General features: G+C 52.9%; 1 protein-coding gene across 3 annotated transcripts in view; it reads left to right on the top strand.

The window, feature by feature from the left end:
- Positions 1–8656, top strand: part of ZMIZ1 (zinc finger MIZ-type containing 1) — a 234236-nt gene extending 225580 nt beyond the window's left edge. For 2 of the 3 annotated variants that reach the window (XM_060111493.1, XM_060111499.1), the window contains exons 24-25: positions 3235–3489; positions 4975–8656. In XM_060111493.1, coding sequence (XP_059967476.1) covers positions 3235–3489; positions 4975–5082 — 363 coding nt within the window. In that variant the 3' untranslated portion in view covers positions 5083–8656. The remainder of the gene's footprint in view (positions 1–3234; positions 3490–4974) is intronic. The other variant, XM_060111504.1, reaches the window with a different exon arrangement.
- The last annotated feature ends 13276 nt before the right edge of the window (positions 8657–21932 follow it).

The following is a 21932-nucleotide window of genomic DNA, read 5'->3' as shown; positions in this document are numbered from 1 at the left end:
TCCTTGGATTTGGCCGTTTCACCCAGGACATCAGATTCTCAGATGGGGGAAGCTTCAAGCTCTTACCTGCACACACATTGCATGCATATGCACACATGCAGATGCCTGCACACCCCCTACATACAGGCCCACACCCCCCCATACACCCGGCACACATCCTATACACACACACGCACACACACACACACACACACAGCCCCATCCCCTTTCTCCCCCTCTTACACACACTGTTATGCTGATTTACTGTAGCTTCATCCAGCCATCTAGAATTTAGTCCCAGACCCAGGCACTTATTCCCCAGGGGTCTGAATCTTCAGGGTATCACCTCCTCCTGCAAAAAGAAACATTAGGATTTCTACTTATCCCAAGAGTATTCACTTCTCATCCTGTTTCACATATTAACGCACACTATATTGCTGAGAAAGCCCCTTCAGGTGAGGTGGCCCGTGCTGTCCAGAGGCCTTCCTTTCCTGTGGCGCCAACAGCAGTGGTGGAAGGCCTGGCCGCCTCCCGAGTCCTTATCTAGGCAGCAGTGGATGATTGCACTTGATCTAGCAGACGTTTTCTGAGCCTGGTCTCCTGGCTGTGCCTTGTACCAGGTGTAAGCAAGACAGACACAGGCCTCAAGCTAATGGAGCAAAAGTTCTGGCAGTGCCTGGATGGAGGAAGAACACTTGGGGTTTTGAGGAAACCGAGGCCCAAGGGCTGAAGACTGAGGCCTCAGTCATTCTTTCTGTCCCTGGTCTCTCATCTTAGCAGGAGGGGCAGTCACTGAGGGCCTGGCAGTGGGTCCTGGGCCACAGCAGCCAGAGAGAAGGGTCCAGGGGTCTCACCAATGCCTGGCAGTGGAGTTGGGCCTACACCCGAAGGTGCCTCTCCAAGCTCTCCCAGTCTCCATCATGTGGCCTGGAAGGAAGGGGCCTCTGGATTGTACTGTGTTCCCCACAGCTGACATGGAGTTGGGGAACATCCAGCACTGGGCCAGGGACTATCCTGTGCACCAGAGCCACCAATTCTCAGCAGGAGTGACTGTTAACCAGAAGGACTCTAAATGAGGGGCACTGCAGCAGCTTTCCTGCAGGAACCCAGAATGCCAAGTGGGAAATAGCTGCTTTCACCAGCCTTCAGCCATGTTTTCGCAAGTTACTTTCTGCCCCATGGGGCTTCCAATTTCTGGGGGTGTCTCTCCTGGCCCCCTTCCCAGCCCTGCTCCCCAGGACGTCAGCCTTCCATGGCCAGGAATCACCCAGATCACACCCCTGCTCCACATTGACCTGGCACCTTCTGAGTCCTCACAATTCCCAACACTGGAAGATGGCAGCGGGGGTGCTGTGTGCTTTCTGCATCCAACAAGGCATTTTCCTGCCTTGTCAGCCCTGCCACCAGGATCCTCGCAGAGGGACTTAAGCCCTTGAGTCGACTTCACAGCCCCCCCAGGAAGCTTTTCAGATATGCACTGTCCTTGTCCGTTTCTGGGCTTTTGTTAGATGGGAACTGGACCCAGAGGTACAGCTGTGCAAGGTGGTGCGGTGCAGTCACAGGTCAACAACCCATCTGCCCAACCAGAGCAGCCTGACCCGGCTGAGCATATGGCCAGGAAGGATTCCCAGGCGCACGGACTGGTGGGAGGGCTCCAACCAGGTGCTGGCTCACCCAAGGCTCTCCCGTGCCAGGTGGGAGGTTGACAGGTGTGTCAGCAGGTCCCAGAGAGCACTTGCCCCTCCAGGTTCTGAGATAATCCAGCAAGAAGATGTCAGGGCCGAGGGCGTTAGTTGTGTCAGCAGATCTGGGGACTGTCTGTCTGGGGACTGTCTGCTCCAGGAGTGTGGAGCCCCTCCCTGCCCCCCACTTCCCAGAATGGTCACTGTGGAGCATCACAGGCTGGCCTCGCCGACAGCTGTGAGGGCTGTCTCTCCCGCCCCTTCTGGTTCTTACCTTGTGTGCATCCCACAAGTGGTTCCCCCAGGGTCAGCAGCCTTCATGTCACATGGTCATCCCTCGTTCTCAAGGCCCGGGCTGGAGGGGCACTGTGCTGCAGAGGGCCACCTGGACCGTGGGCAGGGGCCAGCCCACAGCCAGGCTTGGGGAGCAGCTTTTAGGAGAAACAGGAAGAGGAACTGGTGTCTGGAGAAGATCAGGGATGGTGTCACTGCCGTTTGCAAACCCACGAAAGAAGTGTCAGTGTTTCTGTGTGGCCCAGAAGACAGGGCTGGGAGGAGGGTACTGACCAAGGAGACATTTGGTCACCTGGCTGCCCATTCCAAGTGAGAGGCCTGGCCAGTCAGTGAGCTCCCTTCACTCGCAGAGTGTGAGGGGGGCCCGGGGACCGTTGAGGATGCCGGGGGTGGGGGCCCGGACTTAGACTTCGCCTTTCACTCCAAGACCTGAACTCTGAAGGCAGGGTGGCTTGAGGCAGCAAACAGACCTACAGGAGAAGTTTAAGTCTCACCCACTCATGTCCCCTGCCCACCCATAGCCCCGATGGTTCAGTACACGCGCAGGGGCAGGGGGAGGGGGGGCACCTAGGTTATCTATGAGAGAAGCACGCCTGTTGCTGCCTAGGTGGGTGACCAGCAGGAAGGTCTGGCAGGACTCAGAAGCCCCAGGTCGCCTCCTTTACCTTGGGCGCAGCTCCGTCCTACCCCAGGACAGCAGGCAGAGCTTACACCGAGGCCCCGCTGCCCCCGGAGCCGGCGTGCCTCGTGTCGCCCCCAGGCCAGGGCCCGCGTGGAGCCGCAGACCCCCATGAGCTGCACGCCTGCCCCACGCTGTCGTCCGTGTCTGCTCCCCGCCGCCGCGGCTCGGGCCTGCACCACGCCGCCAGCAGCACTCCCGCCCGCCTCCCTGCTCCCCGGAAACATGCCCATTCGCTTCTCCATCCTGCCCTTGCTGTTGTTCATTGTGCTGGTGTCCGGGCTAGGGAGACACGGGGGCTCCCAGGGGCCTCGGCCCCGATCTCAGTGTCTCTGCTAGTCTCAGAGGCCCCTGGCCGCCTCCCTCCCTGCCCCACGTGGCTTCAGCCTCCCTGACTGGCGGTTTTGGGGGGAGGATTTGTTTGTTTGTTTGTTTGTTTCTCTGCAGAAAAAAAAAAAGCATTCAGCTTTGTAGAGGGGTGGCTTTGTTTTGGGGGTTTTGTTATTTTCCTGGTTTTGTTTGGTTTTCATTCCTCCAGGCATCTCGTCGCTGTACCTCGTCACCTCACCTTTCTTTTTCCTGCTCTCTCCTCCTCCACAGATGCCACACGCTGGCAGTTCTGACCAGCCCCATCCCTCCATGCAACAAGGTTTGCACGTCCCACACCCCAGCAGCCAGTCAGGGCCTCCATTACATCACAGTGGGGCTCCTCCTCCTTCCCAGCCTCCCCGGCAACCGCCACAGGCCGCTCCCGGCAACCATCCACACAGTGACCTGACCTTTAACCCCTCCTCAGCCTTAGAGGGTCAGGCCGGAGCGCAGGGAGCGTCCGACATGCCGGAGCCTTCGCTGGATGTAAGTTGGGGTCACCACGTGTCTTGGCCTGGGGCCGGGACTACCCGAGAGCAGGGGCGGGTGTTGAGGGCCCAAGGCCCGGGGTGGAGGAGAGGTACAGTGGTGAGGAGTGGGTGGGCGGGCGGAGGGTGGGCCCCGCCAACCTGCCTCCCCTGTGGCTCCAGGACCGGGGAACCCCACAGTGGGCAAGCCTCAGCGAGGGTGCCACACCCCTTGCCCCACCCTGCTGGCCCCGCCCCCGTCCCCTTGGCCACAGTCCTGCCACCCGGCCCTGCCCTACCTCCCCTAGGTCCTCACAGAGTCCCTCTGGGCCGGTCCTGGAGGCAGCACAGGAGGGTCCGCCCCCCCTTCTTCCCACCTCCCGTTCCCTGACATCGGCTTGCCATCGCTGCATCTGCCGCTCTCTGGCCCAAGGCAGGGGAGGGGCTGGAGGGACAGGTCCCTCTGTCTGTCTCGCTGGTGTGTGTCTCCAGTTTCTAGTCTGTGTGTTGTCCATGCCCTGTGCTTTTGCTCACTCCATCGCTCACTCTGAGAGGCCCCCATGTGGGGTCACAGAAGGATCGGCCTCGGGTCACACTGGGGGTCGGGGGTGGGGGGCGTCGTGTGACTGAGGCAGAAGCGGGCAGCTGAGATTCAGGGATCACCCCCCTTGAGAACTGTATGGTCTGGAAGGTGGGCAAGGGGGACACTGAATGATGGGTGCTGGGTAGCTGGGCAGGGCTGCCAGCGAGGGACACCGCCCTTGCCCCTCCCACCCCTCGCCCCCACGCTCTCGATTCCCAGAGAGGAGGGCTGCCCTCTCCTTGGTTGCTCCTGTCCTTCACGTCCCAGCCCCAGCAAGAGTCACCCTTGGCCCCAGCAAGAGTCTCTGATGAATGGGATTCACTCAGCATTGGGGCCATCTTGGATTCTTGCCCAACTCTCCTCCCCAGACCAGGCCAGGGCCGGTGCTTTTAGATTGAGGAGGGTCCCCTGTGTGACCGAAAGAGTCCAAGGGCCTCACAGGAGAGGGTAGGGATGGTCTGTAGCCTCTTGCCGGAGTCTACAGGGAAGAGCAGTGCTACCAGCTAGCCGCGGGCTCAGCAAGGAGCCGGGAGCTCTTGGAGGAGGTGTGGGGTGCGGGAAGCCAAGAGACCTGCCAGCCTTACATGCAAAGCCACATGGCTTCTCCTGGGAGGCATGAGTGACCCCCAGCCCCTTGTGGCAGGGTCTAAGGAACACTGTGCATGGAGGAGCCTTCCCAGTTGGTGGGCTGAGGGCTCCACCCTTCCAGACTTGAAATAGGCACGGGTGTGCCCCAGACTAGCACGGTGGCCTGGATGCATCTGGGGACCACCGGCACTGTTAGTTTCCCCTGTTTGGACCAGGACCCCAGGAGGCAGGTAGAGGGCAAGCGAACAGGCCCGAGGGTGCCCCGCTTCCTCGCCCTGGGCCGGCCCGGCCTTCGGCCGACACCTCATCTGAGCTTCTGTACTTCTTTTCCAGCTCCTTCCAGAACTCACAAACCCTGATGAGCTCCTCTCGTACCTGGATCCCCCCGACCTGCCGAGCAATAGTAATGATGACCTCCTGTCTCTCTTTGAGAACAACTGAAGCCCACCCCTCCGTCGGGGCCACCCCTCCCCACGCGGCCTCTTTCCCCATCTGCCCCACACACTTTCCCGCCGGGAGCCAGTGCCCTCGGACCGCCCCTGCTGCGGCCTTCAGAGCCTAGGGGCGGGAGGGCGCACTGTGAAGGCGGTGCAGGTCTGGAGCCCACGCCCAGAGCAGGCCCCAAAGATGACCCTTGAGACAGGGCGCTGGCCCGGGGAGGGGGCACACACTGACGGCGGCTTCCAGATGACCCTCCAGTGCCCCTCAGGTTCTTCCAGTTTCTAAACTGTAACCCGGCCTCCCTGCTTCCTGGCCCAGAGCCGCCTCCACGTGACTGTGAACCTGAGGGAGGGGCCCCCGTATCCCAGCGGCCCCGAGCCTTGGAGGAGCAGCAGCGGTTGGTGGCAGTGAGAACGGCCTGCCCACCACCACTACCACCCACCACAGAAAAGCACAAACCTCTGGGAAAGAGAACTCTCAGGGGCCAAGGCTATCGCTTTGACCCCAGACCTCTAAGCCAGGATACCCTGTAAACACGCTCAGAGAGCAGAGAAAGAAAAGACAAGAGTCTCTGTTTGGGAGAGGGTGAGCCATTCCTACTTGGGGACCGGTGGAAAAGGGAGTCAAGGCCTCCTCAGAGCCAGGATGGCTCCACAACCTCTGACTCAGGCCAGGGCCCAGCCTTAGGGGGGCCAGAGAGAGAAAGAATCCAGCTGAAATTATTGTGCCCTTAATTGGGGAAGGGGGGAGTGCTGCCAGCCGGATTTGGAGTCCAACAGAAATGGCCAACTTACAACTTTGCTCCAAGCCACCCCCTGTTCTTAAATGACAGCATCTTAAAGCTGTGAAGTCATCTGGGGGAAAGGAACACTGGACTTGGACAGCAAGCGACCCAGTTCTCTCCATGCGTCCTGTTTCCTTCCTCTGCTCCCCCCTCGCCCACCTCTCCAAGACTGTTACATGGGACACCCACTTCCCTCTGTCCCAGTGCCCCTGTGTCTACTCAAGACGGCAAGGTGAGTGGTGGAAAGGCAGGGGATGCAGGGGCTCAGCAGCAGGAACCCCAGGCATCACTCTCTCCGGCTCTGTCTGGTCTGGCCTGTCCCTGCGCTCGAAGCTGCCCCCGGCTCCAGCCCAGTCTCTCGCCGCCTGTGCCAGGATGTGCCCTCGAGCATCGCGTGGTATTTCTGTGGCTGTCTCAGACCCCGCGCTTGGCTGCCAGCCTCTCCTTCCCTCCATGTCCCTCTGGCCTCGAAAGCTCACCCCACACTCCTGCTCCAGCAGAAGCAGCCTCTGGTTTTCCCTCCACGCTTCGCTCCATCCAGCTAACTGCTCACTCTCGGAGTCTCCCGGGTAGCTTCTTGTGAGTCCGTTTTGTTCCAGGCTCCCTTGTGCTCCCCGAGCCGCATGGCCGGTGATGCTGGGCCGTTGGGTCACTTGCGTCCCCTCTGTAAATTCATCGCGCCCCTCCCCTGCTGCTGCCCGAGGCCCTCACCTGCTCCCCCATCCACTGTCTGTGTTCTCAGTCTCCGTCTCCCTCTCTGTTGGGGGTTGGGGGAACACCCCCAGCACTCCTCTGGATGTGACCGGAACGTTGGCCCCAGCTGTTGACTTCCAGTCGCTGTACCAGACGGCCCGGCACAAGGTTTTCTGTAGGAAAGCTGCCATCGTCCCGTCCCCACCCCTTTTCCTTTGTCCCGTTGTCAGAGGTTTTTTCAAACAGCGTGGTGTTCCGTATACAAATCAATTATTTTAAGAATTGCTTTTGTAAATATCTTTGTGAATATTTTAGTATTGTCTTTGATAATATTCAACATTTTCATGACCTGGTTATAGCCTTTGCTGGTGTTTTTAAAATACCTTGACTCAACGACAAAGACCGAGTCCCTTTTTTAAGAAAAACAACAAACAAAAACAAAAAATCAACCAGGGCCATTTGTACAGAGGAAGGGACTAAGCATGGGTGGCTGTACAGTGAGTTAGAAGACCAGGCCACCCGCCGTTTGGAGCCATCCCCAGTTGGCTGGTGGGGACAAGATGACGCCAGGTAGCATGTGGCCGTCTCTGCCCAGTGGCCAGTAGCCCCAGCTGTGTCAGGCCATCTGGGAATGTTCTGCCCCAGACAGATTTACAGATGCCTTCCTTAGAAGTTCCCACTTCCTGCCGTGCAACTTTTTCTCAGGCAGGCCTGGGGTCTGTTCTGGTTGTTACCGGGGTATCCCCCCCTCTGCTCACTTGACCTATCCACAGCTTTCTAGCACAGAGGGTCGATCTGTTCCCCACAGCCCAGGCTCCAGGCACCTGCCTCAGCCATCTCTGAGGAAGCCATGGGCTCGGCACCTGAGGCAGGTTTCCTGGGTCCCCTCCCAAGCGAGCCTCCACCAGCAAGTTCAGCAAAGAGCTTTCCAGAACCGTGGTGCCTGCAGCCCGCGCTCTGAGCGTGTACTCTTCCAGAGCGGTTTTGGAGCCAGGTCGGGGGGGAGGCATCAAGGCGTCCGGGGCTGTAGCGAGCCCCAGTTGGTGACACATTCAGGTGATGACAGCCTCCCCAAGCAGGGGTGGTTCTGGACTCTGGGGAGATGCTTCCCTGATCCTTTCGGATGACTACTTGGAGCCATAAGTAACCTCAGCAAAAACAATGCCTCAGCAAAGCCACTTCTCCATGACAAGCATCCACCCAGCCCATAGGCATGTTTCTGTCTCCACTCCACAGAATGGACAGGGCACTGGCGGGCAGGTGGGAAGGCCCAAGTACAAGCAATCACCCCCATCTTCTTGGTTTGAAGCTTTACCCATGTATCATGTTCCTGTAGCCATTTTTATTTTTTAAGAAACTTCTAATACTTTCTCCGTAACGGAAGCCCTGAACCCCCAGAGAGCTACACGTCTGCTCCCTCGGCCTGACCCATCCAGACAGGGCGACGTGGGCAGCAGCCACTCAAGGGACGTGTGTACATATGTAAATGAGAAATAGAGACATGTTAACAGATGCATTCATTTCCCTCGGAATGTGTATTGTTTTTATTTTCCGGAACAAAACAAAACAAAACAAAAAGGCTTGGAACTCCATCTTCACGTGGAAAAACTAGATCCTGTCTGTTAGCGTCTGTGAGGTCTCTCCGCATCTGTCTCACTCATGTAATATACTCTGACTCTGTGTCGAAAGGAGTTTTTTTTGTTCCGTTTTGTTTTTATTCTACCTACATGTACTATTTAGCTTCAGTGTACTAGTCCTGCCACCTGTGTATTTTTAGGGTGCTATGGAAATAATGCAAAGAAACGGGGATTTCAGAAGAAAATTGTAACCAAATTCATACTTTGTATAATTTTTGATATCATGATCGCAGGTGATTTCACACGTACACACACATGAACACACCCACCGTGCAGCCTGAAGTAACTCCCACTGCGACCGTCATCGTCTCTGTACATCTCTGTACAATGCAATCATTTCATACTTTAAAGTGGTCAGAAAACTAATTGTGATTTCTAGTCTTGCAAAGCTGTATGTGGTTAGATGATGTGACAACCTCTAATATTTATCTAATAAATATGTATTCGGATGAAACCTGTATATTAGGTGTTCACGTGGTTCTTTTGTATTTAAAGATCAAAGTATTTGACTATTGCTAGACATTTCTATACTCTGTTGTAACACTGAGGTATCTCATTTGCCCATGTTAATTTTTTTCTAAATAAATGGACGAAAACGAAGGTTCGGCCAACTAGCGATTTTGTGAATGTTAAGGGGCGGTTTGGGTGTTTTCTGGTTTTGCTTTTCGGCACCACCCCTGCCCGAGCACCCTGCAAAACAAAACAAAACCAAAACCGTGCAGTCGGGTGCTTTGGGTGCTAAGATGGAGGAGCCCCTGACACAGGGGTCCCGGAAGTGGCCCTGGAACCTGGCTCAGGTGAATGTTCAGAGCCCAGTGTCCTCACCTCCTGGCGGACCCCGTCTCCAGCAGGCCCTGGTCCTGGGGAGGGGGCCCTGAACGGTGCCAGGCCCTATATGGGGTGCTGGAGACTCAGGCTCAGTGTGACTTGGGGCAGGTATACGATGCTGGCCGGGCTCAGATGGCGAGCCCTTGTGGATTCTCTGGGCTTAGGAACAGGTACCTTGTCAAGTTAATACAGACACTTTCCTGTCGGCCACCTCTCTCTGGCCACCCCACTTCTCAGCACCCCTGCCCCCTCCCCTTGAAGGGGACCTTGGGTCTCCTCTTGCCCATGACTGCAATTTACATAGGTTACTTTGCTACAGCCCCTGCCCAGGCTCTGGTTCTAACAACTGTCCTTACAGCCTCAGGCACACAAACGACTGCCCTTCGTTGTCCCCTCCTGAACTTTGGGGAAATGAATATGATTCTCAGGGCCCAGCGGCCAACCACCGTCCCCTCCTTTACTCAGCTCTGGCCTCGGGCCATAGGACAGAAGCAAATGCGGCTGTCGTAGCCTTCCCTCCACAGAGACTGGGTGAGGACAAGTCCAAAGAAAGAAGTGGGGTCTGGCAGGCACCCCAAAATATATCCCCTGGAATATGTGCGTGTGGCGGGGAGAGCAGGATGTCATCAGCCACTGGACAGCCCATGGAGAATAGGGGGCCTCCTCTGGGGTGGCCAGTTTCTCTTCTTGGGGGGAGATGGAAGGGGAGGGGAGAAGGAGAATTTACATTAAAAATGGAATCTCGTGCTTCCCTGGTGGCGCAGTGGTTGGGAGTCCGCCTGCCGATGCAGGGGACGCGGGTTCGTGCCCCGGTCCGGGAAGATGCCACATGCCGCAGAGCGGCTGGGCCCGTGAGCCGTGGCCGCTGAGCCTGCGCATCCGGAGCCTGTGCTCCGCAGCGAGAGAGGCCACAACAGTGAGAGGCCCGCGTACCGCAAAAAAAAAAAAAAAAAAAAAAGGAATCTCACGGCCACTGCCTTCTGCCGGCAAGAGGTGTTTTCTCTGAGAACAGACACTCCCAGAAGAGGGGTGAGTAGCGTCAATGACAGCTTCCCAAAGGGGCCCCCAGCTCCCCACTGCCTTGGAGCAATGCTTCCCTGTGGCCTCACTGAGTGGCCCATGAAATCAGTTTGGTGGGTTGTGACCAGCACTTTTTAAAGAAATAGATGAGAATAAAGTAGAAAATATCAAGAGCACCCTACAAAGTAAGGATGAGGATTGTATCGTGAAACTTTTGTTGCAGTTGTGTGTGTGTGTCTGCTGAATCATGATGTAAAATTAATTCTTACTTGTGGGTTGTGGTTAAAAACAAAAAGCTTGAATGCCATTGCCTTAAAGGCAGGAAGTGAGCAGGGCGTGGGGAGGGAGAGTCAGGGCCGTATCTCCCCTAAATTCACAATAAAACGCAAACCTTCCTGCTATTCTAGCTTCAGAACCTGAAACCAGGGATACAGCTGAATAAAGGCTGCCTAGCAAGGCTGCGTGGAGACCCGCCCACCCCATCCCACTAACTCCTCCTGAGACCAGCTACTTCCTTCTGTGGGCCTAGAATGAGAAAAGCCCGTGGGAAAAGCCCAGCAAGGGCCTGGCTCAAGGCGGCTTGGAGCTCAGCCTCCTGCCACTGCCCCCTCCGCCCTCCGCTGCCCTCCCTCCCTCCCTCCCCTCACTCGGACCACGCAGCACATGCTCCAGCCCATGGGTCATGGGTTTCCGTTCTTCCCAACCCACCCTGCAAAGCCCTCACCCTGAATCCAATGACTGTCCCGCCACAAAAGGCCATAGGATGCTGGCAGGGAAAGTTATTCAGCCTGCAGGTGGCTGCCAGGGCAAATTAAGGTCTCCAGCCTCACTGAGACCTCAGGGCAGGGTGTCTCCGCCTGTCCACCTATTTCCCTCTTCCTCTGTTCCAGCGCCCTGCTCCACCATGCCCACCTTGCTCTAAGCAGGCTACCCCACCATCACACAGACCCCCACTAACTTTCCCCCACCCACAAACCTACCTCCATCCTGCCCCAGCCTTATCTTCTTCCGCCCAGGCCCAGAGGATGTGGTGTCCCTTCCCCAGTCAGGGACAGCCCCTCCCCAGTCCCTGACACCATCACCTCCTTCTCTTCTGGGAGGGATTTCAGCCCCTTCCCTTTACCCTCCCCCACCCCCTTCTGCAGGCCTGGAGCTTTGGGCCTCGGGTCTAAGAGCCGCATCCACACCCTTTGCTGTCCAACCTCTCTCTGCTCCTTCTCATGGAGACTGCTCCGTCTTTCCTTGATCGCCCATCATCCTTGACACCCTGCAGCCCACGTCTCTGAAGTTCTCTGAAACTTCTCTTGCAAGCTCACCTACGACCCCTTGGTTTTTCAAGTCCGTGCCGCTTTTGGAGACTGGACCTCACAGCTGCCTTTGACCGTTGCCAGTTCTGCCTTGAAACCTCCTTCTCTTGGGTTCCATGACAACCCCCTCTTCTGGGTGGTCAGTGCTCCTGAAGTCCCCCTGACCGTGCCTTCTTAATCGTCTTCATGGGTTCCACAGTCACTAGGTACAGTGGAGGTCCGTCAGGCTCTCCTTCTCTGGCTGGCGCCCATCCCTCCACTGCTGAGGGTGTTGGCTGCCAGCAGCTCACTTCTCTTCACCGGACAATTGTCCTCAGCAGACAGGGACCTCCTTGCCTGGGACGTCACCCACTCCTGCCCCCACACATGCACCCCGGTCGAGGGTTCCGCAGCCAAAGACTGATTGTTAAAAGCGACCAGATGACAGCCTCTTTGCTGCAGTGTGGGTAGCGTTCCCTGTGGATCGGGTTTCTCCTGAGAGCGCTCCCTCAGTAAATCACGGGAAGCTGAAGGCCCATCTCAGGCTCTGCTCCTAGGGAACCAGACTAAGATAGTGGGTGCCGGGGTTGGGGGGGGGATGCCTGGGAGGCAGCCTCAGAATAAGCTGCTGGAGGCGGGTCACTGACCAGATGTGAATGAGGTGCCATCACCGGTGACAGTCGCGGGCATGGGGTAGCCGTGCATCTGCTATGATCTTCACCTGCAGTGACCTGGGATGGCACACGGGTCAGGGGGCTGTGCCAGCTGATGCCATTTCTCTGGCATTTGAGAGGTGGGAGGAAAGAATAACTGTTAGGACTGTGCAACTGAGTGACAATTGCCAAGTGTCACTGATTCATTGAAAAAAGGAAATGACAGTCCCAGATCTCTTCATCAGCCATTCAGAACAAAGTGTGAGTGGGAATTCCCTGATGGTACAGTGGTCAGGACTCTGGACTTCCACTGCAGGGGGCACAGGTTCGATCCCTGGTTGGGGAACTAAGATCCCACAAGTCACGTGGCAAGGGAAAAAAAAAAAAAAAACGAAGTGTGGGCTTCCCTGGTGGCGCAGTGGTTGAACCCGCCTGCTGATGCAGGGGACAGGGGTTCATGCCCTGGTCCGGGAAGATACCACATGCCGCGGAGCAGCTGGGCCCGTGAGCCATGGCCGCTGAGCCTGCACGTCCGGAGCCTGTGCTCCGCAACGGGAGAGGCCACATCAGTGAGAGGCCCGCGTACCGCAAAAAAAAAAAGTTTACTACATAGGACCCTTTCTGTCATGGGGAGGGCAGTGATTCGCCTTGACCCGAATTGATACATCTTCTGGGTATGGGTTTGCCTCTCCATCCTATGGAACCTGAGGCCAGCACCCTGACCTGAGGGCTCACAGAGTGTCTGATTCACTGGCATGGGCTCTCATGCAATATCGTTGCAGAACAGAGGTCCAAATTGCAGAAAAGATTGTGTGGCCATGGGTCCATAATCCTAGGTTCCACACCACGCAAAGGCTGCAGACCTGAGAGATGGTAGAATGGCCTCGTAAAGATGCAGCTGAGGTACCAGCTTGGAGATGACACCCTGTGAGGATTGGATGCTATCCTTCTGGTTGCACTATATATCCCAAACCAATGACAACTCTTGTTTGTCAATAGGCAGGTGAGATCAACTTAACCTGAGAGGCAGGTGGGTCTGAGCAGTGCAGGGACTGTAGGAAACACTGTGGTGTTCTGCCCACATCCCTCTTCAGGGTCGAGGCGCCCACCCCCAGCTGCCATGAATGTGGGCTCTCAGCCTACATCCCCCCTTTCCCTAGAAAAGAGGTGGTCCTGAGGTGACAAGAACTGCCTCATCTGGGAACTTACACCCCTTAGGGACAGCCTACAAACAATGGCTAGTACACAGTATAAAATGCTGGCCCTCTGCCTTAAGGGAAGACGTCACTGTGGCATAGTTTATGCTCCAAAGCCCTTGATCTGTGACCAGGCCAACGCTAGCCTCTCCCTGCTTCACCCCTCCCTGTCTTGCAGGTTGTTCTGAATAGCAATCCCTCAATAAATCAACTTCACAAGGATCCCAATCTCAGGCTCCGCTTCTGGAGAACCCCACCTAACACAGCAACACTTGGTTCTCTGGATGTTGCTCTTGTGCCCTTTCTCCGTCTGCAATTTCTTCATCCCACCCATGACCTTAACAACCGAGTCTTGATGACTTGACTTCCTAAATATCTCTTTAATCTGACATCTTCTCTCCATCCCTGATGCTTTATGGTAATTCAAGACCAGAATATAAGTACCCACATCATAGCCTCAGTTTTGCCTCTTGGCCCATAAAACATAAAGAATGTATTATCTGGCCCTTTAAGAAAAAGTTTGCAGGGACTTCCCCAACGGTCCAGTGGTTAAGACTTCGCCTTCCAAGGCAGGGGTGGCAGGTTTGATCCCTGTCAGGGAGCTAAGATTCCACATGCCTCGCAGCCAAAAAATCCAAAACATAAAACAGAAGCAATATTGTAACAAATTCAATAAAGAGTTTAAAAATGGTCCACATCAAAAAAATCTTAAAAAAGGAAAAAAAGTTTTGCAGACCGCTGGCTTACACGGTAGGGCTCAGGCACCTAGATACATTGATCTACAAACTCAGAAGCTGTAGTAGGAGAAAGATTTCCTCCAAAGGAAGTCAGAGTGTTGTTAGGCAGGGGAAGAATTGTGGGAGGCCAGACATGACAACAGTGTGTATGTGTGTGTGTATGTGCCTGTCTTCAAACTGAGATGTCTCCCCATCAGTTCTGTGGTCTAGGAAGAAACTGAGGAATTAAAGTGAAGTGTTTTGGACAGGATGCCCTTCATTGTCTTTGTCAAGTTAACAGAAGACATGTGTTGCAATGCAATTCATAGTAGGAAGGAGTGGGAGCTCTCTAAACATCAAAGAACATCAAGGTTACTGTCAGGAACAAGGTCAAGTTATCTAAGATGGAGAAACATGATGTTTCTTATGGATCTGGGAGCCCTCAGCCACCATGAGGAAGTCTAGCTATCTGAAGCCACAATGTGGAAAGACCACAGGAAGGGACCACATAGAGAGTGAGGGATGCCTGTAGAGCTGTCTCCAGCCCCACCTGTCTGAGTCTTTTCAGCCTGAGCACCAGACATGGGAGTGAGGATGGCTCCCATGCCCAGCCACCATCTGGCCGCAGAACACCCTGTGGGAGGACTGTCAGCCGATGGCTGGGTCCAGTCGGCCCCCAGGTCTGAGAGTCGAATCAGTGATTGTTATGGATTGAAGCTGCTGTTCCAGGCTAATTTGTCATGCAGCCATAGGTCACCAAACCATCAGCATGAAGCAAGTTCATGTTTGCCATGCAAGATGCGCCAAATGTGTAATTATTTTAGGAGAGTGCCAGCTCCGGGAATGGAAGGTCGGAGGTAAACGCTTGCCATCTTCCCCATGCATCACTCCCAGGACCAGTCCAAAGAGGACCCCCGGGCTTCACTGTATTGTGAGGACTAGGGCCCAGGTTTTGTCATGGCTTTGGGGAAAGATGGGGTGTCTCAGGAGAAGGGGGAAAAGAGAGAGAAGATATGGAGAAAGTGGCAGAGGGTGCCTGTGGGCAGCTTTTCAGAGGCCTGGGGTGATCACCCTTCCTGTCCATGAGAACACCACTAGTGCTACGTAAGGCACAGAGCCTGATTCTTACCCCCAAGGTCCTGAGACTTTGAGACAATCACTCAACCGCCTTTAGCACCTTCACAACAGCTCCACACTTAGGGGACAGGTGAGAGGCTGCAGGTATGGCCAAGGAGCGCTATCCTCTGGGTCTAGAGAGGTGGCAGCTTCTCCCTCACTGTGGCCTCTGAGCTGCACTGGGCTCCTGCCCCCAGCGGTGTGCAGTGGAGAAACCGGAGCATGTCTTGCGAGCCTCTTTCCTCCAAGAGCAGGAGGAGGTTAGAAGGAGACCCCTGGTCCCAGGGTTCAATCGGAGGGCGCAGAGCTTGGTGCCCACCAGAGGAGGGAAGAGCCCCAGGAAGCACTGGGTAATTGGTGTAATGGGAGCTCCCTCCCTTCCTGGTGCAGCAGGAGAAACGGACAGGGACACAAGCCCAGGCAGTGGATCTCACTAGTGATCGGGGCCCAGACCCCGCCAATCAAGGAGAGATGAGCTGAAAAGGCCCGAGGATGCAGGTTCCAAGGAGGCCTCCGATACCCCAAACTGCCTGTTGAAGACCCAGCTCCGCCCCTGCTGCTGCCAGAGCAGACGAGAAGGAACAAGTACAAGAGGAGCCAAGTGTCTGTGGGGCCTCGGAGGCGATGTCACCATGTAGGGGGCACCTGAGCATTAACCTCACCATGAATGAGGGATGCTTGCAGCCCCTCTCCTGTGGTTTCCCTTGTAAACTGCACACCTCCTGGGAGAGGATGTCTAGAGGAAGACTTCATGCTCAGGTGTTTGTGACTCACCTGAGCCAGGCTGAGGGTGAAGAAGGAGACTCAGGAGACACAGAGCTGCTCTGTGACAATCCTGCCACGTGAGGCCCCAGCCTGAGAGATGCCCACAGACAGTGACCTACTGCACCAGCCCCTGGGCTGTGGTACTGGCTGAGCCTGGAATCACTTTCTGGTGTCGGGGACACCCATCCTCAGCCTTCACAGCTGGCAGGGCCACAAGGAACCTGCCCAGGGAAGAGAGAGAGAGAGAAGCCGGCTTCCTGTCAAAGTCCCACAGCTGTGTGACCTCAAACATTCATCCATTCTCCTCTCAGGGCCTCAGTGACCCCATCCAGGCAGTGGGCACCCTGCCTTCTTATCCCCTCATCACAGCTTCCTCCCTGATGAACAGGGGAGGTGAGCAGGCAGATGGGACCAGAGCTGTGCGAGGGCTCTATAAGGTGTGGGGGTAGGTACCCGTGGAGGAAGCATCATTCTTAGTCTGATGTCAGTCCTGGGTCTCAACCCCACAGAGTCCCCAACTTTGTGGGGATGGCAGTCCCACCGTCGACTTCTGAAACTCCAGAGGGGTTAGTGTTGAAACAGAATGTAGAGGAGGCTGGCAGGGCAGTGGCTGGGGTACGAGGCTTCAGGTTTACTAAGTGCTCAATTGATACTGTTCACGAGACGGTCACACAACCTCCATGAGGGATGTAGTCTGTTCTGTTTGCTGCTGTGTACACAGTGTCTAGACTAGAGCCTGGTATACAGCAGGTGCCTAATAATTACTTGATGAATAAATGAATGGGTGAATGAACAAATGAATGAGCAATCAGAAGAGGGGTGAGAGAAGGCTGTCAGGTGAGCTGGACCATAAAGAGTGAGTCAGAATGAGGAGGAACAAGGATTAAGAAGAAGACACAGTTTGTGCACAGGCTCAGAGGTGTGACAGTATATAGCACATCTGGAAATGGCAGAATTTCCACTGCGCCTGTAGAAGAGGAAGAGGATGTTGATGAATCTGGGTCTGAGAATCTGGGTCTTTACCTTGAGGACACTGGGGCACTGCAGGGGGTAGCTGGCTAGTTAAATGTGGTGGGTTTTGTAAACAGCTTTATGGAGATACAATTCACAGACCATACAATTCACCCATTTAAAGTGTGCGATTCAATGGCTTTTAGTATATTCACAGAGTTGTGAATCATCACAGTCGACTTTAGAGCATTTTCATTACCCCGGAAAGAAATCCTATGCCCATTAGCTACCATCCCTCAGCCCTCCCATCCCCTCAGCCCTAGGTAAGCACTCCACTTTTTGTCCCTATAGATTTGCCAGTTCTGGACATTTCATGTAATTGGACTCATACAATATGTGGTCATTTGTGACTGGCTTCTTTTTTTGTTTTCTTTTAAATTTATTTATTTTATTTATTTATTTTTGGCTGTGTTGAGTCTTCATTGATGCGCACGGGCTTTCCCTAGTTGCGTCAAGAGGGGGCTACTCTTCTTTGCGGTGCACGGGCTTCTCATTGCGGTGGCTTCTCTTGTTGCGGAGCATGGGCTCTAGGTGCGTGGGCTTCAGCAGTTGTGGCACGTGGGCTCACTAGTTGTGGCTCATGGGCTCTAGAGCACAGGCTCAGTAGTTGTGGTGCACGGGCTTAGTTGCTCTGCGGCATGTGGAATCTTCCTGGGCCAGGGACTGAACCCGTGTCCGCAGCACTGGCAGGCGGATTCTTAACCACTGCGCCACCAGGGAAGCCCCTGTGACTGGCTTCTTTCAGTTAGTATAATGTTTTTAAGGTTCATTTGTGTTGTAGCATGTATTGGTGCTTGATTCCTTTTTGTTGACAAATAATATTCCATTGTATGGATTTACCACATTTTTTTATCCATTCATCAGTTGACGTTGTTGAGATGCGGTTTTTAAAAAGATCCTCTGATGACTAAAATTAACAAGACCGACAACATCAAATGTGGTGTGAATATGGAGTGACCAGAACACTCATCCATTACAGGTGGGAGTTTATAATGGTACAACCACTTCAGAAAAGTTTGACAATTTCTTACAAAGATAAATATATGTCTACTATATATCCCAGCAATTCAACTTGTAGACATTTCCTCAAGAGAAATGAGTATATATGTCCACACAAAAACTTATAGAATTTTTCATAATAGTAAAAAAAAAAAAAAGAAAAAACTGCAAGCAGCCTAGCTGTCCATCAACAGGAGAATGGATAAACAGGTGGAGTTATGTTCATAAAATGGAACCTTATCCAACTAGTCCAAAAGACGGATGAGGGTAAAACATTATGCTGGATAAAAGAAGCCTGACATACAGGAATAAGTTGTGCATAATTACTATGAAATTCCATTGTATGTGGAATTCAAGAACTCACAAAACTCATCAGAACAGAGATTGTTTTGGGTGTGGGATGGCTGGTTGAAAGGGAGTACAAGGGAACTTTCCAGGTGGATGGAAATGTTCTATACCTTGATTGGGGCTTTGGTTGCATAGGGATATATATTTGTCAAAGCTCTTCAAACTCTACTCTTCAGATCCGTGCATCTCACTGAATGTAAATCATACTTGAATAAAGTTGGAGGTGGGATGGGGAGCACCTCCTGGAAGCACTGAGGAGGTTTGACAGAGGCACTCAGGCTAGAGCACGTAGAGCGGCCTCCTCCAGTCTCTAAGGTGAGGGGCTGTGGCCTGGACCTGGGGCAGGGGTCGTAGAATGAGGAGGGAGGGTGGGCAAGAGGGATGCTAAGGAGGTGGATAGAGCAGGATGGATAGGACACTCCTGACTGACAGGAGGGGGGCAGTGGGGAGAGGAAGGAGACGAGTGTGACTCTTGGGTTCCTTTCTCTGTACCTGTGATGCTTTAGCTATCAGCCTATTCCCGCTCCATCCCTAGGGCTTCTAGCTCCCACCTGTGTCACCATGCTCCCTGACTCATGGGAGAAGAAGCACAGATGACTTCAGCTCTGTGAGGTCAACAGAGGGGGGCCCTTGGGGCTTTCCAGATGTGCTTGCTGCACCGTGGAGAGGAGGGTGCAGGCTTGGCAGGCCACCTCAGCTCATGAGTGGTTTGGGGCTCCCAGGGAACCATCAGAACTTCCAGTGTAAACCACCTGGGAGGTGTAGCCCAACCTCCCCATGTAACCAAGGAGACAACCAAGGTCCCAGAGGGCAGAGGAGTAGCTCAAGGCCTGCCTTTCTCCCACCTCCTCCTGAAATGAAGCAGGACGCTATGGTCCATGCCCCCCATGTCCTCAGGCTGCCTTTTGTCTGTGGAAAAGCTTTAGCCAAAGAATAAGTTTAATCCGAGAAGTGAGAAAATGCAGAAAGAAAGGAAAACACTCAAAAGAGACCAAATAATAACAGTTTAGTCAGTAAGCACAGTCAAGGACCTTTAGTTCCTGCTCAAGGGCTATAGATAATATTCTGAGCCGTATCCTGTGAGCTGTCTTATAGATACTGAAACCCCCGCCAGGTGGAAGAAGTTAACTATGTGATGAACAGACCGTAGCCACGACATAAGCTGCCACAATTCTGAGAACGGGCCTCAAAGAAATGGGAAAAAAACGACCCTGGAACTGAAGACTAAATGTACTTAAAGCAATCAAGATGATGCTGGTCAGACCACCGATGACCAATTTCAAGATGACTGTCAGAGCTGACTGTGCTATTTCTGCATGTAACCCCCTCCCTCCACCTATAAAAGCTCTTGCCCACTGATTGTCAGTGGGGGGGAATTGGCCTTTAGATAGGCGTCTGCCTCCCCCGCCAACCCCCCCGGGTTGCCAGCATCCAAAATAAAGCAAACTTTCCTTTCCACTAACCTTGCCTCTTTACTGGCTTTCGAGTGGTGAGCAGCCGGACCCCACTTTCGGTTACACTCTCATGCACCTCTGATTTCAGCTGGGTAGGAAGCTGCTGGTGCAGTGGCCAACACAGATCCTTCCCTCCCAGAGACCGTGGATGGGAAGCTGGTAGGGCTGGGAAGCCCTACCCCTCAGAATACAGTACAGGAGGGTGGGGAGGCACAGAAACCCAGCCCACTCCCTCTGTGGGCCTCAGCAGGTGAGGTGTGTGATGGCATGGGGCAGAGCTGGCAGGAAAGTCCCAGTTGTGTGTCACTCTGTCATCATCTACCCCACCCCTTGGACTTCCCTTAAGAGTATCCTCTCCTTATCATCTGATCCAGCCCCTGCATCAGCAAGGACTCAGTCTCTTCTCAAAAAATTCCTCTGAGATGATTTACTGAGTCCCAAGAACTGTGCATATTTGAAGGGCCATGAAAGGGTTCCCTCTGGGTTTCTCCCTTTACCCCACATCCAGGCAGGTGCACTGAATTCTTCCAGAACCAAGGAAATTTGGATTTTTTTTAATGTTTTATTGAGGTGTACCATAATAATATAATGACTATAATATAAACACACATCATCAGTGTAGAGTTCGATGAATTTTACTCACACATCCACCACCCAGATCAAGATATAGAGCATTTCCAGAATACCAGAAGGCTCCTTACACCCCTTTCCTGCTAACCTGACCCCAAAAGTAACCGCTATCTGATTTCTCTCACTTTAGTTTTATCTACTCTTGCACTTCCTATGGATGGAATCATACAGTAGACACTGGCTTTTTTTTTACTCAATATAACGTCTGTGAGATTCACCCATGTAGTTGTATGTATCAGTAGTTGGCTCTTTTTTGTTGCTGGGTGGTACTCCATTGTATGGATGTATTCCAACATGTGTATCTATTTTACTGTTAATGGACATTTGGGTTGTTTCTGGTTCGGGGCTCTTATGAACGTTCAAATATAGTATTTGTGCAGATGTACATACTCATTTCTCTTAGATATACGCCTAGGAGTGGAATTTCTCCTAGGTCATAGGGAAGCATGTTTTTATCTTTAGTAGATATGTACCAAACAGTTTTCTGAAGTGATAGTACCAATTATACACTCCCACTAACAATGTATGAAATTTCCAGCTATGGCACATCCTCACCAACCTTCTAATTCTAGCCATCCAAGTGGCTGTATAATGCTATCTCACTGGGGCTTTAATTTGCTTTCCCTTAATGACTAATGATACTGTGTGTCTTTTCATATGCTTATGGGTTATTTGGATTTTTTTTTTGTGAAATGCCCATTCAAGTCTTTGGACCACTGTATACCAGGCTGTTTGCCTTTTTGTGTTGATTTATAAGAGTTCTTTATATTACTGGATATGAACTTTTGTCAGTTGTATGCATTGTGAATATCTTCTCCCAGTCTGTGGCTTCACTTCTTTAGTTTATTTAGTTTTGAATTTTGTGTTTTTTTTTCTTCCAGTTTTATTGAGATATAAGTGACATACACTGTATAAGTTTAAGGTGTACAGAGTAATGACTTGACTTATGTACATCATGAAATGATTATCACAATAATTCTAGTGCACATCCATCATCACATATAGATATGGCTTCACTTCTTTATTGCATTTTCTTATTGATGTCTTTTGCTGAACAGAAGTTATTAATGCTAATGAAGCCTAAGTTATCCATCTCTTATGTTTTAGCGCCTTTTGCATCCTCTGTAAGAAAGCGTTGAGAAGCCTAGCTTTTGTGCTGATAAGGGTTATGCAGCTTCTGTTCTGGCCTCCTCCCAGGGCAGGATTCAGTTATTACTCAGCCAGCCCTGTCTGTGAAGTTGGCTCTTTATCAGTTCACCCACCCACCTATCCATCCACCCACCCACTCATCCCCTATCCATCTATCCACCCACTGATCTATCCTGTGTTTCTTGCCATCACCGTGAGCTGAGTGATGACAGGGAGTGAGAGACTGAGATGGTGGTGGAATTACTGAGATGAACAAGATCCCCAAGGAGCTTATAATCTGGTGGGAAAAACACAACCTACATGAAATCCTTGACAGATTTCTATTTATCCTCACACTGTCCTAAAATCTGTAGCTTTCATTCATTACTCTCTGAAATGTCCATTTATTTGTCTTTGTTCTATGACACTTCTAATATCTGTAAATAGTCCTGTTCCCACAAGTGTGAGCTGCAAATAGCAAAGGTGATTCTCACCTCCCTCATTTTAGGTACTTGGCCTTTATTGATATGGCCTGAGATAGTCAGCAGCCCTGGCCCACCACTGGCTTAAATCCTGTTTGTGACCT

The sequence above is a fragment of the Mesoplodon densirostris genome, chromosome 1, assembly GCF_025265405.1.
Source record: "Mesoplodon densirostris isolate mMesDen1 chromosome 1, mMesDen1 primary haplotype, whole genome shotgun sequence".
NCBI classification, from domain to species: domain Eukaryota; kingdom Metazoa; phylum Chordata; class Mammalia; order Artiodactyla; family Ziphiidae; genus Mesoplodon; species Mesoplodon densirostris.
Note: the sequence above shows the minus strand (reverse complement) of the source record. Positions and strands in the feature narration are given on the sequence as shown.